At 42.2% G+C, this 18,282-nt stretch overlaps 1 protein-coding gene across 1 annotated transcript in view; it reads right to left on the bottom strand.

The window, feature by feature from the left end:
• Positions 1-9,305: 9,305 nt before the first annotated feature.
• The window catches only part of LOC311131278 (phosphofurin acidic cluster sorting protein 2-like), a 110,569-nt gene continuing 101,592 nt past the window's right edge, over positions 9,306-18,282 (bottom strand). The window contains exons 20-24 of the mRNA XM_084164165.1: positions 17,965-18,007; positions 17,439-17,577; positions 16,564-16,787; positions 16,109-16,222; positions 9,306-12,925 (exon numbers count right to left, since the gene is read on the bottom strand). Of these exons, the coding sequence (XP_084020291.1) occupies positions 12,807-12,925; positions 16,109-16,222; positions 16,564-16,787; positions 17,439-17,577; positions 17,965-18,007 (639 nt within the window). The 3' untranslated portion in view covers positions 9,306-12,806. The remainder of the gene's footprint in view (positions 12,926-16,108; positions 16,223-16,563; positions 16,788-17,438; positions 17,578-17,964; positions 18,008-18,282) is intronic.

Here is an 18,282-nt window from a genome sequence, read left to right as displayed (position 1 = left end):
GTTTCTGTATATTGTGTTATGTAATTTATACTGTAGCACACCGTATTTATGTAGGGAGCATAATGTATTTTGTGTGTATTCCTTTAAAACCGCGGACACGTGATTTCATAACCTTTATGGTGTTACACTCAATTGTGCTGATGTAGATTATATTAGTTCTGTGAAACAATGCTAATGCTAATGGCGTCAAATAAGTATTAGCTTGTGTTGTATCCTTTGAAGCTGCCCTGGCCTTATCACGACCATTGCATTGGCCTGTGAATTCATTTGGCCTACATAGCTCTGTGCTATCCCGTTGTGGAGCCTTTGTGGAGCTCTTCAGTTATCATGTTACTTGTAATATTGTTTTATTGCTATATCCTGATATTTTATTCGAATGACTAATAATTCCTCTTTATTATGTACTTTCAGAAACCACACACACACACACAGTGTTGAACATAACTTGCCAATATCATAACTGGAACTGGAAATCTTTCATGCCGAAGATTGAGGATAGCTTTTATATGATAGCAACATACTTTTTGGAGAGGGAGTAGGGAGGATGAGGGAGTGGAGAGGATGATGAGGGAGTGGGGAGGTGGGTGAGATATTGTCAATGTAATTGCATAATAATAATAATATGCCATTTAGCAGACGCTTTTATCCAAAGCGACTTACAGTCATGTGTGCATACATTTTTACGTATGGGTGGTCCCGGGGATCGAACCCACTACCCTGGCGTTACAAGCGCCGTGCTCTACCAATTGAGCTACAGAGGACCACAATAATGGAACTGTATGTGATTTGAATGTGAACTGTATGTCCAATTACAAAAAACCTTGTTCAGTAATCAACTCACTTGTTCGCTGGCGGAGAACTATGTGGCCATTGAGGACAGCAGTGTCGATCAGATATAAAAATATAGTCTTATACCACTTGGTGGTTTTCCAAGCATATGCCACAAAGCTGTTTATCATGTCCACCTTATCCACTGCCCCCATTTTGCAATTATAGTCAAGCACACATTCTGGTTTGATCTTTCTCTCTCCTGTCAAGGGGTCCACCTTCCCTGTGTCTCTCTTCTCCTGTAGCGCCAAGGCATAGCGATTAGTCTCCTCCACTATGTTCCCCACCAGCTCCTCTGTCAGAAACAGCTTGAAGCACTCTGCCTTAGAGGGAGATGGCATGGGGCTTTGCACTCGAGACTGGGACTCATCAAAGCCAACAGCAGGGCCAGGAGGAATGAAATGGCTGCCGGCCTTCCAGCTACCGCAGACCTCCTGTACTTCACCCACTGTTGGTGTGCCTCTATCACCACCAGCATCTTCAGAGGGACCTGAGACTTCGTTGGTGAGCAAGGGGTCCTCAGATTCAGGTTTCTCAATGCGGTAGCTGGCTACATACATGAACAACAACACTGATTGGCTCCAAATGAGTGTCAGGGGTGACGTGATTGGCTGCTGGTGTGGTGAAATATCCACAGATGGTTTGTTTACATAGCAGGTAAGGATAATTAACGTGGCAGGTTAGGATAATTAACGTGGCAGGTTAGGAAAACTACCGCAGCAGGTCAGGTGAATTAACGTAGGAGGTTAAGAGAATGAGGTTAAGGTTAGGAAAAGAGTTAGGGTTAAGCTTAGCTACAACGCTACAGTTGTCAACAACTGTTGTCCCCGACACGACCACTAGATAGGGCTGTTGTAGGCCTAGCTACTCCATCTAGCCACAACGGTAGAAACGTAAAGAAACCATCTGTGGCGACAAATCATCAGTAACGTCAGCACGGGTCACTTGTATCAATAAATCACTATCAGAATTTCTTTGTGTGGTAATCACTTCTTTATTCACTGTTTAATTCACATTTATTTCAAGTACGTGACAAATCATGCATTCCGATTCTTGTATAGATTGTAATGGACACATATGATGTGTGTAAAATACTATTTTGAAGGTTGTACTGATTATGTTGAGCTAATGCTAAGCTATTTTGTTGACATCATTCAATGCATTCTGGGTGTCACGTAAAAGCCTGTCCGACCAAAGATGTTATATCAAAGAAAGAGTACATGGCCATTAAGGCTAGATCGTTCTTCAAGATGTTCAAACGTTCATAGATGACCAGCAGGGTCAAATAATAATCACAGTGGTTATCGAGGGTGCAACAGGTCAGAACCAACAGGTCCGTCTTCTTCTTCTTCTTCTTCGATTGGCAGCTAATAAATGTTGCATTACCGCCACCAACTAGACTTGCTTGAAAAAAAGGAAAATAAATCAACAAATACCATACCATCCAACCCTACACTCATTAAAAACCCACCACCTTACTCCACTATTTAAACCTATCTAGTCCTACCTCAGGCCAACAGCCTGAAAGGACGGGACACCACCACTCAACACACCCTGTAACTCTTCTGACGTCAAATCTCGTACACCCAAATACTTCTCTGCAGCTGCCACCACAACCTTTATTTTCTGCGTAGTTCCATCCCTGCAGTACAGTTGATAACCATTGGTATGAACGTTAAAAAGCCAATCTTACTGAAGCATATATCACTCGTTGACATATCACTCTGTACTGATACAGATCTACTACTCACACGAATCCTCTCAGGATCCCTCCCCTTGACCCATCTTCCTCAACTTTCTTCACTGCCTCAGCATACGACATCCTCTGCTCTACTCTAACCCTGGTAACCTCAACCTGCCTCTCTCGCACCGGACATGTCTGATCCCCAGCCCAATAGGCACCTACAATTAACACATACCGCTTCTTTCCCCAATGCTACACATTCCTTTGTGCCCTTCTGCACACTTATCACACCTAGGAACCTCCCTCCTACACACTGCTGCCACATGCCCATAAGCTTGACACCTGTAACAACGTAATGTATTTTGCACATAAGCTCGTACGGGATAACTGAAATATCCTAACATCACTTTGTCGGGCAAAGACAACATCAAAACTCAAAAGAACATACAATGACTCTTCTGTTTCACCACTCACGCCACTCTGTCTGCGTCGCACCAAACGTTGAGCATCACAAACACCGTGAATCTTTCCCTACAGTTAGTCCACTTTCAAATTTACCGCTACCCCAGTAATCACTCCTTTCAATGGTGCCCTTTTCTTGAGAGCAAAACAAGTTACATCTCTTGTCCAAATTCGTTTGGTGCCTTGTCCCTCTAACCAGCAGATGCACAAACAATTATCACAAGAACACTTTAGGTTACCTTCACCGATTCCACAGCACCAAACACCTTTTTCATCCACCCTGAAACCACAAATGGATCAGACAAAAGGCAGGGGTCCACTTTCTCCCAAAATGTAACTCGTACCGTCACAGACTCATCTTTATCCTGACCATCAGTGCAAGCCTCGGGCTCTGAGAACTTCACCACACCTGCCACCTCCGATAATTCGCCCTCATTCACTTCCATTTCTCCTCCAGACCTCGATCCGGCGGACGGCTCACTCTGCTTACACTTTCTACCATTCTTCTTCGACAAACCATCTCTCTTTTCCCCGCCATTTTTCCCCGACTCAAGTTCACCCTCTTCCTCCCTCTCTCTCTTCAACCTCTGCCTCTCCTTTTCCCTCCATTCCTCCTCCGTATTCCAAGTATACGTCTCCTTATGATAATATTATACTTCTTCTAACTTTCACTACTGTTCAAAAGTTTGGGGTCACTTAGAAATGTCCTTGTTTTCAATGAAAACATACATGAAATTAGTTTGAATAGGAAATATAGCAAAATGCATAGGAAATGTAGTCATTGATAAGGTTAGAAATAATGATTTTTAATATAAATAATAATTGTGTCCTTCAAACTTTGCTTTCGTCAAAGAATCCTCAATTTGCATCAATTACAGCCTTGCAGATCTTTGGCATTCTAGTTGTCAATTTGTTGAGGTAATCTGAAGAGATTTCACCCCATGCTTCCTGAAGCACCTCCCACAAGTTGGATTGGCTTGATGGGCACTTCTTACGTACCATACGGTCAAGCTGCTCCCAAAACAGCTCAATAGGGTTGAGATCCGGTGACTGTGCTGGCCACTCCATTATAGACAGCATACCAGCTGACTGCTTCTTCCCTAAATAGTTCTTGCATAGTTTGGAGCTGTGCTTTGGGTCCTTGTCCTGTTGTAGGAGGAAATTGGCTCCAATCAAGCGCCGTCCACAGGGTATGGCATGGCGTTGCAAAATGGAGTGATAGCCTTCCTTCTTCAAGATCCCTTTTACCCTGTACTAATCTCCCACTTTACCACCACCAAAGCACCCCAGACCATCACATTGCCTCCACCATGCTTGACAGATGGCATCAAGCACTCCTCCAGCAAATGTTCTTCTTTGTGATCCGAACACCTCAAACTTCAATTAGTCTGTCCATAACACTTTTTTCCAATATTCCTCTGTCCAGTGTCTGTGTTCTTTTGCCCATCTTTAATTTTTATTGGCCAGTCTGAGATATGGCTTTTTCTTTGCAACTCTGCCTAGAAGGTCAGCATCCTGGAGTCGCTTCTTCACTGTTGACGTTGCGACCGGTGTTTTGTGGGTACTATTTAATGAAGCTGCCAGTTGAGGACCTGTGAGGCGTCTGTTTCTCAAAGTAGACACTCTAATGTTTTTGTCCTCATGCTCAGTTGTGCACCGGGGCCTCCCACTCCTCTTTCTATTCTGGTTAGAGCCAGTTTGCACTGTTCTGTGAAGGGAGTAGTGCACAGCGTTTTCAGCTGTGCTAACATAATTGCAAAAGGGTTTTCTAATGATCAATTAGACTTTTAAAATGATCATATTGGATTAGCAAACACAACGTGCCATTAGAACACAGGACTGATGGTTGCTGATAATGGGCCTCTGTACGCCTATGTAGATATTCCATTAGTTTCCAGCTACAATAGCCATTTACAACATTAACAATGTCTACACTGTATTTCTGATCAATTTGATGTTTTTTTTATTGTCAAAATAATTGCTTTTCTTTCAAAAACAAGGACATTTCTAAGTGACCCCAAACTTTTGAACGGCAGTGTACATCTCATTCTTGCCCTCTCAAGGGATGCCATTTTCTACAGCTCCCTTTCAAAAGACTGTCTCCACTTCCTTTCCAGCCCTACCTGGGACCCACCTCAGCAGTAAATGTCAGTTGGATTTTCATAGCCAAGCAATCAGAGATCGAGACAGCATGTGCGGTAGAGAGAGAGAGAGAGAGTAAACTTCCAGAAGGGAATGATGGGAAGTGAATGATGGTGGACGACACACCCACTTCGCCTTCAACATGCATACTGCAAACAGACCCAACTCATCTTGTAACCTCTTCTTATCTTTGGTCGATGCAAACATGGTGGCGTGCACAAACTCTATCCACTGTGGGGTTACTTTTAACATTTAGAAAGTGTTTTACTCAATTATTTCGATCACTGGTGAGCTCACCCGTGATGTGATGAATTGTAAATAGTAATTGCTATTAGCTAATTCAGATTATGATTTCTATCAACTGAGAGTTGGCTAAATATGACTCACTCTTTACTCAGTTAGCGCTAGGGCTAATGTAGCCTACATTTTCAGAATTTGGATGATAATTGTGTTATGCTGTTGCTACTTCTGTGAATGTCTGAACATTGCATCTAAAAATAAACTGCTCACATTGAGGACATAATGTTGTAAAGACTGTGTTTGTGCAAAATGTTTCTGTGAAAAAACAATGTGGCCAGCTCAAACGCTGACTGTTGTGTCAATCGTAACTTGACATTCTAATGAAGTGTTCCAATCACACTGGTTTAAGCGTACACTGCAGGGACCACTGTAGAATGATCACACCAGTGTGTGTTCCTACTGGTCAAAGGGCTCGTGTGAGAGTGAAGTGTTGCATCTTAATATCCAACCTAATCCATTAATTGATGATATGCCCTTTTTTACGGATGTTGCAAAACATTGCAAGCCAAGATATTGCGAGATGCAGCTTTTGATTGCTGATAGTTAGGCCTAGTGCACAGTTCTGACTCTGTCTGTTTGGTGGCCGACCTGCCTATAATGTGCCCCTCCGCTCTCTCTAAGTCCCATGCTAGCTCGCTATGAAAGAGATGAGTGTTTGTGTTCTCGGAAGTACTGCAACTAATCAGTCTCTTCCGTTTCAAGAATACTGACACTCAGAAATGGCAGTCGACACCATTATCATATTAATGGAATTTGTCACATCCCTAGCCTAGTTACACCCTAACACAGTGGTCTGAAACTCCTGGTTTACAGGCTACATTAAGCGTGCAAGTCACATTATGCTGGCCTGCAAAGTGATATGTAATTCCTATTGGAATACAGCCAGAGTGAGGAAATTGAGAATGACTGCCGGGGTAGGGAAGATTGATTATTGAGACTACCTAAACCACATAAACTGGAACAGCCATCTCAGTAATGGGTGCAATAAGTCCAACTACTAACAGATTGGATTAGTTTAGAAAAATATATGTTATTTATGTTTGTGTAGCATAAGATTACTCAACCAATCAATGCAAAAACACAGGTATTGAAACAAACAATTCTGAAAATCAACCTGCAATACATGCTGTGAAATATGATAATGATGAGTGCGGTTTCGAGTGGTTTTTAGCAAACATTAATTTTTATTTTACTCAACAAGCTTGTCCAAATTCAGCTCACTTCGAGCAGTTTGTTTAGTAAACACACTTTAACACATTAGCAAAAATTCTTATCATTTTGCCCTCAACTCACAGAATAATTTTGATTAAGCCATTGGTTAAAATTTATTTTCTACAGTGCGGATGATGTCACCATAGTCTTGGATAGGAAGCAGCAGTTGGGTTAATGTCTTTCTAATGGATACAGTAAAACAGTTCTTAGATCTGTATAGTAACCCAAGCTTATAGTTACAGTGGGGAAAACAAGTATTTAGTCAGCCACCAATTGTGCAAGTTCTCACACTTAAAAAGATGAGAGAGGCCTGTAATTTTCATCATAGGTACACGTCAACTATGACAGACAAATTGAGAAAAAAATCCAGAAAATCACATTGTAGGATTTGTAATGAATTTATTTGCAAATTATGGTGGAAAATAAGTATTTGGTCACCTACAAACAAGCAAGATTTCTGGCTCTCACAGACCTGTAACTTCTTCTTTAAGAGGCTCCTCTGTCCTCCACTCGTTACCTGTATTAATGGCACCTGTTTGAACTTGTTATCAGTATAAAAGACACCTGTCCACAACCTCAAACAGTCACACTCCAAACTCCACTATGGCCAAGACCAAAGAGCTGTCAAAGGACACCAGAAACAAAATTGTAGACCTGCACCAGGCTGGGAAGACTGAATCTGCAATAGGTAAGCAGCTTGGTTTGAAGAAATCAACTGTGGGAGCAATTATTAGGAAATGGAAGACATACAAGACCACTGATAATCTCCCTCGATCTGGGGCTCCACGCAAGATATCACCCCGTGGGGTCAAAATGATCACAAGAACGGTGAGCAAAAATCCCAGAACCACACGGGGGGACCTAGTGAATGACCTGCAGAGAGCTGGGACCAAAGTAACAAAGCCTACCATCAGTAACACACTACGCCGCCAGGGACTCAAATCCTGCAGTGCAAGACGTGTCCCCCTGCTTAAGCCAGTACATGTCCAGGCCCATCTGAAGTTTGCTAGAGTGCATTTGGATGATCCAGAAGAGGATTGGGAGAATGTCATATGGTCAGATTAAACCAAAATATAACTTTTTGGTCAAAACTCAACTCGTCGTGTTTGGAGGACAAAGAATGCTGAGTTGCATCCAAAGAACACCATACCTACTGTGAAGCATGGGGGTGGAAACATCATGCTTTGGGGCTGTTTTTCTGCAAAGGGACCAGGACGACTGATCCGTGTAAAGGAAAGAATGAATGGGGCCATGTATCGTGAGATTTTGAGTGAAAACCTCCTTCCATCAGCAAGGGCATTGAAGATGAAACGTGGCTGGGTCTTTCAGCATGACAATGATCCCAAACACACCGCCCGGGCAACGAAGGAGTGGCTTCGTAAGAAGCATTTCAAGGTCCTGGAGTGGCCTAGCCAGTCTCCAGATCTCAACCCCATAGAAAATCTTTGGAGGGAGTTGAAAGTCCGTGTTGCCCAGCGACAGCCCCAAAACATCACTGCTCTAGAGGAGATCTGCATGGAGGAATGGGCCAAAATACCAGCAACAGTGTGTGAAAACCTTGTGAAGACTTACAGAAAACGTTTGACCTGTGTCATTGCCAACAAAGGGTATATAACAAAGTATTGAGAAACTTTTGTTATTGACCAAATACTTATTTTCCACCATAATTTGCAAATAAATTCATAAAAAATCCTACAATGTGATTTTCTGGAAAAAAGAATCTCATTTTGTCTGTCATAGTTGACGTGTACCTATGATGAAAATTACAGGCCTCTCTCATCTTTTTAAGTGGGAGAACTTGCACAATTGGTGGCTGACTAAATACTTTTTTCCCCCACTGTAATTGTTTTTCTTAGATAATCAATACGCTTTCCAAAAGATGAATCAAACAAATCCAAATACTTCTAAAAAATCAACACTTTCAAGGATTGTTCCATCAATTGCATGAATGAAAATAATTGCCAGCTGTGGAGTTTATTCTTTGTCGTGTACCAAACAGTATGATATGGGACTCTGATTTAAAACCAAATGATTTGCTAGAAACCATTTGTGTTTATCTTGTAGACTTGCTTGTATCTGCAAAACATTTTAACCATACAGTATATTTGGAGGACTATCGTCAGCAGACCTGGGTTCATATAGATGCCTTTAAGAGCCACATTGTTGACAGCGCTCTACAATGCGTGATCTAATTGAATCCTGGCCTTCGCCTTCTTTGGAATCTGTATCAGATACGGATGGTGGGACTGGACGCTTCCCCAAGTCAGCGATTGTTGATTGTGCTTATGATAAGATGAACATGCCTCTGAGTGGCACAGTTGGCAGAGAGGGAGGGTGCAGGCTTCCTATTTGACAACCAAAGTTGGATCGGATTTAATTAATATTCAATCCAAACATGAAATTAAGCTCTGGTGTGTGGAATATCTGACCTTATTAACATTAAATTGAAAGATTCCGATCATGATTCAGATTTGTACAATGACTCTGCCATCTGCTGTTGGTAAGGGGAATCCAACACCATGTAACACTGTCCAGCCTCAGACATGAGCTCATATTCTGTATGTGTGTGTTCTGTATGCAAAGACAGGTCTCAGTATGGTTAATAGGTGCATGGTATTATGACAACATGGGTATCTTTCCAAAATGAAACAGTAATAAAACAACACAAATTCTCTCAACACTCATTTAATAGCCTGTTTTCACTTACAACACTTCAAAACCCAATTTCTAAACAGAATTTCTTTACAAAAGAGCTCAACTCTTTTCTTAAAAAGGGTTAGAATCATAAAATGGCCATACAAAAACTTAATAAAGAGTAAGATGTAAATAAAACAAAAGATATTTCAATAAACAGAAACTGATATGAAACAATACATACTGACATCATAAAAACAAGAGATTTTACCTTGCATTCTTTAGTGGTTCATTTAAAAAAGAAAGAATATTGTCTGTCACATCATTTTAAATAATGTTTGTGCAAAAACATCTGCAAACTTTAACTATACTTAAAAGAGCTGTAAAGCTCAATGTTGGAGTTATTTGACTGTCCAGTTTTTCCTGGTATTACTTGGTGCCGCTTGACTTCCCAAAAGTAGTGCTATAATATAAATATGTATTATGAAGTAGTGGAACATATTTATGTATCAGTTATGTATACATACACTACATGACCAAAAGTATGTGGACACCTGCTCGTCGAACATCTCATTCCAAAATCATGGGCATGAATATGCAGTTGACCGGGGCAGCTCTAGCAGGGCAGAAATTTGATGAACTGACTTGTTGGAAAGGTGGCATCCAATGACGGTGCCACGTTGAAAGTCACTGAGCTCTTCAGTAAGGCCATTCTACTGCCAATGTTTGACTATGGAGATTGCTCGGCTGTGTGCTTGATTTTATACACCTGTCAGCAACAGGTGTAGCTGAAATAGCCGAATCCACTAATTTGAAGGGGTATCCACATACTTCTGTATATATAGTCTATATTTGTTTTCATGAAATAGTGGAACATTGTACAGTCAAATGAGTGGGATTGACCGAAGACCTTCCCTCTTTCCGAGGCAAAAACATGAGACACCTTGACCATCTGAAATGCATGAAGAAAGGGTAAAATATACGGTAACATACACTGTTGTTAATACTCAGCTACCATGGTGAAGATGAACAAAAAATACGTCAAATGTAATACTATACATGTAGTATCTAATCGCAAGAGAAGCCATAGTTTTCAAAGGGTTGAAATTGACAAATGGGGTTACACAGTATCCCTTCTCAGCACATGCACACACACTTAAAATCTCCAAAACACACTTTCATCCAAATGAAATGCATTTTCGTGTCCAGTCACATTAGACAACACAAACATACAAGGTCAAAAGATGGAGGCGAAATAACTAAGGAAGGAATCTTTGATGTTTTGACTTCCAGGTTCCTTCCAGTGTTCCTCATAGCCTCGACTGAAGAGGCACAGGACGTTATTTCCCTCATAGGTCTATGAGAAAACACACCTCATGAAAAAAGAACACACAATACAACAACATTCCTGACATTAAAATGGTCCCTCACACTGCACCCAGACTCAATCCTGGCAATTCCCTCAAAACCAATGAAGCCTGTGGCCCTTTTTGACTCAATGTTATGAGTGGGTCTATATTTGAAGAGAGTATAAAAACAGAGGACAGTAGACAGCAATTCGTTCATTGTTGAATACGGCACGCTAGTTTCGTAAAGGGATTCCTGTCTTTCAGAATGGGTGAAGTTAGAAAAAAGAACACCACTTCAAAGTCACTGGTAAATAGTTTAAGAACAGAGCACCGCACTGGGGAAGACTTATACCCTTTTCACACTACTGTACCAACCCAAACTGTACTGTGTTTAACTGTATTTTCTTTTCACATGGTCATTTTGAACACAGTTCCAGCAACTATAGTGGATGCGTAACCAGGCCAGTGCAGTACAGCTCGGCTTGGATCGACTCAGTAGTAGTGTGAAAAGGGTATTACTGAAAACTGCACTGCTGAACCCTTTGCAGAGACAGTAGGCTAACCAGGTGTGTTAGAGCAGGGCTACAAGACATTTGTCTCCTTCTTTCCTCTCCCTCCCTCACTCTTCTCTCTCCTATTCACGTTTGTGTCCATAAATTCTTGCATGCACCTAGGGCCCTCTTCACAAATTCACAAGTGAAGTCACTGCATTGAACTCGCCTAAGGATACATCCCACTCACTTACGCCTGTGTTCGGAAAGAATGTCTCTCGTTATACAGTGCCAAGTTTCTTGGTTACTGATTGTCCCTATTCTGTTTCCGTACAATGTGCTTCTAAATCAAAAAGGCAAGTATACTAGCTAGAAAGTAGTGTATCAAAAACTAGAGTAAGTCACTTTTCTCACAAAAAAAATGATAACGAAATACATCTCTCCATAGCAACAGGGGTTCCTCTGCAACTTTCACAGCAATTCCTCTCTTAGCATCCCACCCGTTCCCCTAAAAATCAGTAACACACACTGCCACCCGGCACACATTGCGAACACACACTCCAACACACCCCTTTGATCCTCTTACATTATATACAGGACATTTACCCACATAGGATTTCACAGAAATAATAATATAGTAACAAAACAAAGTGCCAACAAAGCTGCCATTACAGGTGGCCATTATAAGTGTCTAACCACAATATACACTATTATACTTAAAAGGCAGCATACATTTTTGTACAAAACGTGTTGTTATTTCCTTCTTTTTTTTTTGTTGGTGTATAAAACAGTAACATTTGACGTTGACAACAACATCCATTTTATACTGGGAACACAGGTTTGTAACTGGACAGTTTCCACAGGAAAAGGACTAGGGGGTTTGTTTACGTTTTTTGCTTAGTCAGAGCAGCCTTGGCTGGGTTCCAATCTGGTGGATTATTCCCAGCCTTCCCCACTACCTTTGGTAACTAGGAGAGCCCACGGAGAGCTGAAAGAGTTGGAGTTGGATTCATTTCAAACATAGAAATATATTTCTAATAATTGCATTTTGAAACATTGGGAACCAGCATATAAGGACCTATAATCTTCACTTGATGGAGCCATTACCATATTGATAGCCTCAATACCTAGTAAATACAAATATCAAAAGGACAGAAAGGAAGGGAGTGATTTTTCAGAATGGACTCCAGCTTCTCTCTCTCTATGGGAGATGAGGACTGTTCAAAGGACAAAGGGAACGGAGTGATTTTTTCAGAATTGAACCCAGCCCCAGTCTCTCTATGGGAGATGAGGACCATTTTAAAAGGACAGAAGGAAGGGAGTGATATTTCAGAATGGAATCCAGCCCGTCTCTCTCTATGGGAGATGATAAGGGCTGTTCTGGGGTCAGGGTTTAGGGAGGGTGTAGCTGCAGCCCAATATGTCGACCGGAGTATGGGCGAGTGGGTGTGTCGAAAGGAAAGTAGTGGGCGTGTAGAAAGGAGTGGGTGTGTCGAAAGCGCTCTGCAATAGGCTAGATGGTTTTGATTGAGCAATCAGCAGCCCAATCAGCCACGCAAAACGGTCTTGAGTGGCAACAAATCTGCCCAATTAGCTGATTCGCTTTCAATACACCCACTCCTTTCGACACACCCACTCGCCCATACTCCAGTCGCCATATTGGGCTGCAGCTACCCATACTTGGGTTTAGGTGGCAGTGATATGTCACATGGTGGGCTTGGTGTAGCCGAAGATGCCAACAGGGAAGTGCTTGACGTGAGTGGGCCACTGGGCGGCCAGCTGGAAAAACTTGACGTCATTCCACTCCACGCCGTCAATGGACACTATGGAGAGAGAGAAAGGAGAAAAAGATGCAAAAGTGTTAATTTTCAACCACTTGGTGGCGATACTGCACTTCTTAAAGTCTCAAAGATTGAATTGAGGCTATTCAGGGAATTCACATTAACCTATGTGTGTGTGTGTCTTCAGCACCTACTCTACAGTATGTGTATAAACAGAATGAGTATGTAGTATACATGTATGATTGAACATGTGGGTGCATGCTTGCGTTGAAGGGTTGCAGAGTGGGGTGTGTGGGTAGGGCTGTTGCGGTCATGACATTTTATCAACCGTTTATTGTCGAATTACTGTCGGTCTCACGGTAATTGACAGCTAATTAACATAAACACGTTTAGCCTCCACGCATACAAGCCGCTGATGTGCGACTTTGGAACATCTACATTTAATATACACCATCAAAATCCATTTAATATACACCATCACAATAAATCCATTATTTATTTTAGGCAGGTCTAAAGAAACATGATATGAAGAAAATGTATTTCAGAAGAAGATAATATATGTCATCTGGCTATGCGCCATGTCATAGACTGTCAGCTAGTTCATTTAGCAGACAAGATATGCTTATAAGTCCCGTGCCATTATTTTATATTATATGATTTTATAGTAAGAAGAATATAATTGAACTTAGCTGAATTAAATAGAAAGGATATTTTTCCTATTCCGGAGCGAGTGCGCATATGAAGTGGCTATGTTGAGCGTAAATGTGATAATTTGAAACAGGTCCTATATGCTAGATTTAGATTTATATGGCAACTTTAGTTGTGTTGATACAAACCTTAGAATGTCTTAGAAATTTAAACATATATGGGCTGCATGATGCGACTATAGCCTATTGATGATTTAAGAAAGTCGCAAAAAAAGCTTGCGCTCTGTTCCTTGCCTCAGGCTTCACACGCTGCGCTCTCATCAAGTGCCTCGAATAGTAAATGGAGACAGCCTTCCCCGGTTCGTTTTTCAATCATGCCTGGTAGGCTATTCTGGTTTTATGGTGGAGCATGTACTTAATATTAGCAGCTGAGAAATAAATATAGTAGCAGCTGGGATCCTCCTCTTTTTGAGGGCAACCATCCAAACTCTGCTTTCACACAGGACTGCATATAGATGTCTGGTCTTATAAGAACACTTGGCACATCTAGCCATTGGGATTTCTGCCCATTCTTTAAGGCAAAACTGCTCCAGCTCCTTCAAGTTGAATGGGTTCCACTGGTGTACAACAATCTTTAAGTCATCCCACAGATTCTCAATTGGATTGAGGTCTGGGCTTTGACTAGGCCATTCCAAGACATTTAAATGTTTCCCCTTAAACCACTTGAGTGTTGCTTTAGCAGTATGCTTAGGGTCATTGTCCTGCTGGAAGGTGAACCTCCGTCCCAGTCTCAAATATCTGGAAGACTGAAACAGGTTTCCCTCAAGAATTTCCCTGTATTTAGTGCCATCCATCATTCCATCAATTCTGACCAGTTTCCCAGTCCCTGCCGATGAAAAACATCCGCACAAAATGATGCTGCCACCACCATTCTTCACTGTGGGGATGGTGTTCTCGGGGTGATGAGAGGTGTTGGGTTTGCGGCAGACATAGCGTTTTCCTTGATGGCCAAAAAGCTCAATTTTAGTCTCATCTGACCAGAGTACCTTCTTCCATATTTTTGGGGAGTCTCCCACATGCCTTTTGGCGAACACCAAACGTGTTTGCTTATTTTTTTCTTTAAGCAATGGCTTTTTTCTGGCCACTCTTCCATAAAGCCAATCTCTGTGGAGTGTACGGCTTAAAGTGGTCCTATGGACAGATACTCCAATCTCCGCTGTGGAACTTTGCAGCTCCTTCAGGGTTATCTTTGGTCTCTTTGTTGCCTCTCTGATTAATGCCCTCCTTGCCTGGTCCGTGAGTTTTGGTGGGCGGCCCTCTCTTGGCAGGTTTGTTGTGGTGCCATATTCTTTCCATTTTTTAATAATGGATTTAATGGTGCTCTGTGGGATGTTCAAAGTTTCTGATATTTCTTTATAACCCAACCCTGATCTGTACTTCTCCACAACTTTGTCCCTGACCTGTTTGGAGAGCTCCTTGGTCTTCATGGTGCCGCTTGCTTGGTGGTGCCCCTTGCTTAGTGGTGTTGCAGACTCTGGGGCCTTTCAGAACAGGTGTATATATACTGAGATCATGTAACAGATCATGTGACACTTAGATTGCACACAGGTGGACTTTATTTAACTAATTATGTGACTTCTGAAGCTAATTGGTTGCACCAGATCTTATTTAGGGGCTTCATAACAAAGGGGGTGAATAAATATGCATGCACCACTTTACAATTATTTATTTTTTATACTTTTTTGAAACAAGTTATTTTTTTCATTCCACTTCACCAATTTGGGCTATTTTGTGTATGTCCATTAAATGAAATGCAAATAAAAATCAATTTAAATTACAGGTTGTAATGCAACAAAATAGGAAAAACGCCAAGGGGGATGAATACTGTATAGGCCTATGCGTATGCAAAAGCTGAAATATGCGTAGGGGTTTTTGAATTAATCATCACCTTAGAAAGCGCTGTCCATTTCGTTATGTCAGGCTTTGAAACAACATCCACAACAACCACGTTTTCCCCTCAGTTTCAACCTGTTGTTGAACTTCTTTCTTCAAATTGATCAATCACAGTGAGGTGAGTTTTAAAAGCATGATACTGTTTTGATTATAAGTGTTTGATGTGATTTTCGATTTTATTTACATTGATGTCAGAGTGGTTAGAGGGACAATAGAGCGCTGAGTCCCAGGCCAACCTAATGGTTGATAGTGAGTTGGGTACTACCAACACTGGCCAGAGGAGATTACCGTGACTCAACGGTCACGTGGAATTTGACTGCGGTCATGACTCGTGACTGCAGGTGTGGCGATAATATGGTCACCAGTGCTTGACTTGGACTGAAATAGGTGCCAGTACTCATTTTGGGTGCAGGTACTGTTTATATTTTGGTGCAGGAGCTCCACAATACTTTTGAGAAATTTTTCTATTAGAGGAACAGGAGCTCAAGCAGTAGAAAATATGATGTGCCAGTACTCAGCTCCGGTGAGCTCCTGCCCAAGTCAAGCACTGACGGTCACTGCAACAGCCCTATGTGTGGGTGTGTGTGTATGCTTACGTGTGTGTGTGTGTTTGTCAGGCCTGTACCTCTCAGCATGGTGTGCTGGTGTTTGGCAGTGCAGATCAGCCTACTGATGCCCTCGATCACCTGGCTCTTGGAGTCCACCTCCTTCTCCTTGGGCTTTTTACTCAGGAATATCACTGCTCATCAAAGCAAGAGAAAGAGAAGCGAGAGAGAGGACATCAGTGAAGTAAAGAGATAATTTGCCATACAGGCTACAAAATAAAAGAAACATTTGTTTTACTAAAGATGTAAAGGTAAAAGGTAAAGACGTCGTTTTCATGACGACATCAACACAACATCTAGTTGTTGCTGTATTTGGCCAGATAACTAGATTACAACCAGAAAAAGACGTCTTCTTCATCAGGTACACATTTCCATATAGAAAGACATAACACGCTATGAGTTGTAAGGTCGCATACATGCTTATAACGGGTAATAACGCATTCAACCCATTGGCTTTCAGTAAAGCGCCACCCACCTTTCTTGTTCTTCTCCTTCATGACGACGGTCATGGCCATGCCGGGAGGGGGGGTCAGCTCGCCCCCGTTGGGGATGCGGGACACCTGCAGCGAGCGGAAGTTGCTCTTTAGGGTATTCTTGATGCCCACATCGCGCTTCTCGCCCTCCTTCTTCTTGTCGGCGCCGTGACATGTCCAGTAGTCCACCTGGAGCCCCATCACCTCCCCGCCCGTCACCGGAGAACTGCACGGCGGAGGTATATGGGAGAAAAACATTTTAGGAACGTAACAGGAACGTCATAGGAACGTTTTGTAGGCATGAAAGGGAAGAAAAAGGCCCAAACTGCCAGGTATAGTACCATCAGAACTTGTGTGTGGATGTAGCCAGTTTATTATGACCAACTTACAGGTTAAGTCATAAAAAGGAAGAAAAGGGTACAGTAGAGCTCCAGTGAAAGACAGTACAGAACACAAGTGATCGTTCCCCCTTCCCCAACCAACATCTGGTCTCCAAGGAACATCTGGATGGAGAAACGTCATTCAATCTGGGAAGTATGCAGAGTATGTGGAGTGGCAGGAAAGTGGATGGCTATCCTCTCTCACTCGCTCCAGATTGGTCCATCTTTGGCCTTTTAAATTAATCATATATAGTTTACAAATACCTCATGAGCATAGTTCAACTGCTATACCCCATCAGAACCCAAAATACAATAAGAAACTAATTCATGTGGAAGGTGTGGTCTGTACCTTGTGAAATTGTTTTATTGGCTACTGTGGCCAATGGGCCTCTGTGGGGGTTGTAGCCATAGTTATAAAGTTGAACCTTCAGATCAAATAATGGTTGAGAGAAGGAAAGAGAAATTCATTAACAAGACAGCTAGGGTACAGTACGTACCCGGCTCCGGCAAGGGTGGCTGAGACGGAGGGGGAGGGGGGCGGGGTGCAGGTCAGGTCCTTCATGTAGGGTGGTCCCGGCTGGGGGGGAGGGGAGGCCAGCATATTGATGCTCCCCATCACGGCATCATCAGAGTCCACTGGATATTAGGGAGGAGGAGGTTTTGTTAACGTCTTTTCAGCAACCAGAAAAATACATCTTTATCTGGTTTAAAATCGGGTTATCTAACCAGTTAACAACCAAAATATGACGTCTGTCCCATGGCGTCTTGATCTCGTCATGAAAAGGTCAATTTACCTGGTTGTAACCATGGTTGTAATCTAGTTATATGATGTCTTTTAACCAGAAAACCACTTTACAGGCAAAATATTTAATTATTAAAACATTATGCATACAGTATTTTGCCCGCTGGACCCTTTCTCTCTCAGTCTTCCCTTCTTCCACCGATCTCATTCGAATCAATGGATTACCAGACAATACAAAGCAAACGTAGGGTCAAAGGAAAATAAAGAGTAGGATGTCTTACTTGAGGTCGAGAGGTTGTGCTCAACGATGCCCACTTTCACCAGCTGAGGGGGGACAAAAGCCACAATTGAGATTTACATTTTGGTCATTTAACAGACACTCTTATCCAGAGCGACGTACAGTCAGTACATTTAATCAAGGTACAATACATGACCAAAAGTGTGTGGACACCTGCTCGTCGAACATCTCATTTGTGCATTAGTGAGGTCGGGCACTGACGTTGGGCGATTAGGCCTGGCTCGCAGTCGGCGTTCCAATTCATCCCAAAGGTGTTAGATGGGGTTTGGGTCAGGGCTCTGTGCAGGCCATTCAAGTTCTT

Source organism: Coregonus lavaretus (assembly GCF_964263955.1).
Source record: "Coregonus lavaretus genome assembly, chromosome: 6".
In the NCBI taxonomy this organism is placed as follows: domain Eukaryota; kingdom Metazoa; phylum Chordata; class Actinopteri; order Salmoniformes; family Salmonidae; genus Coregonus; species Coregonus lavaretus.
Note: the sequence above shows the minus strand (reverse complement) of the source record. Positions and strands in the feature narration are given on the sequence as shown.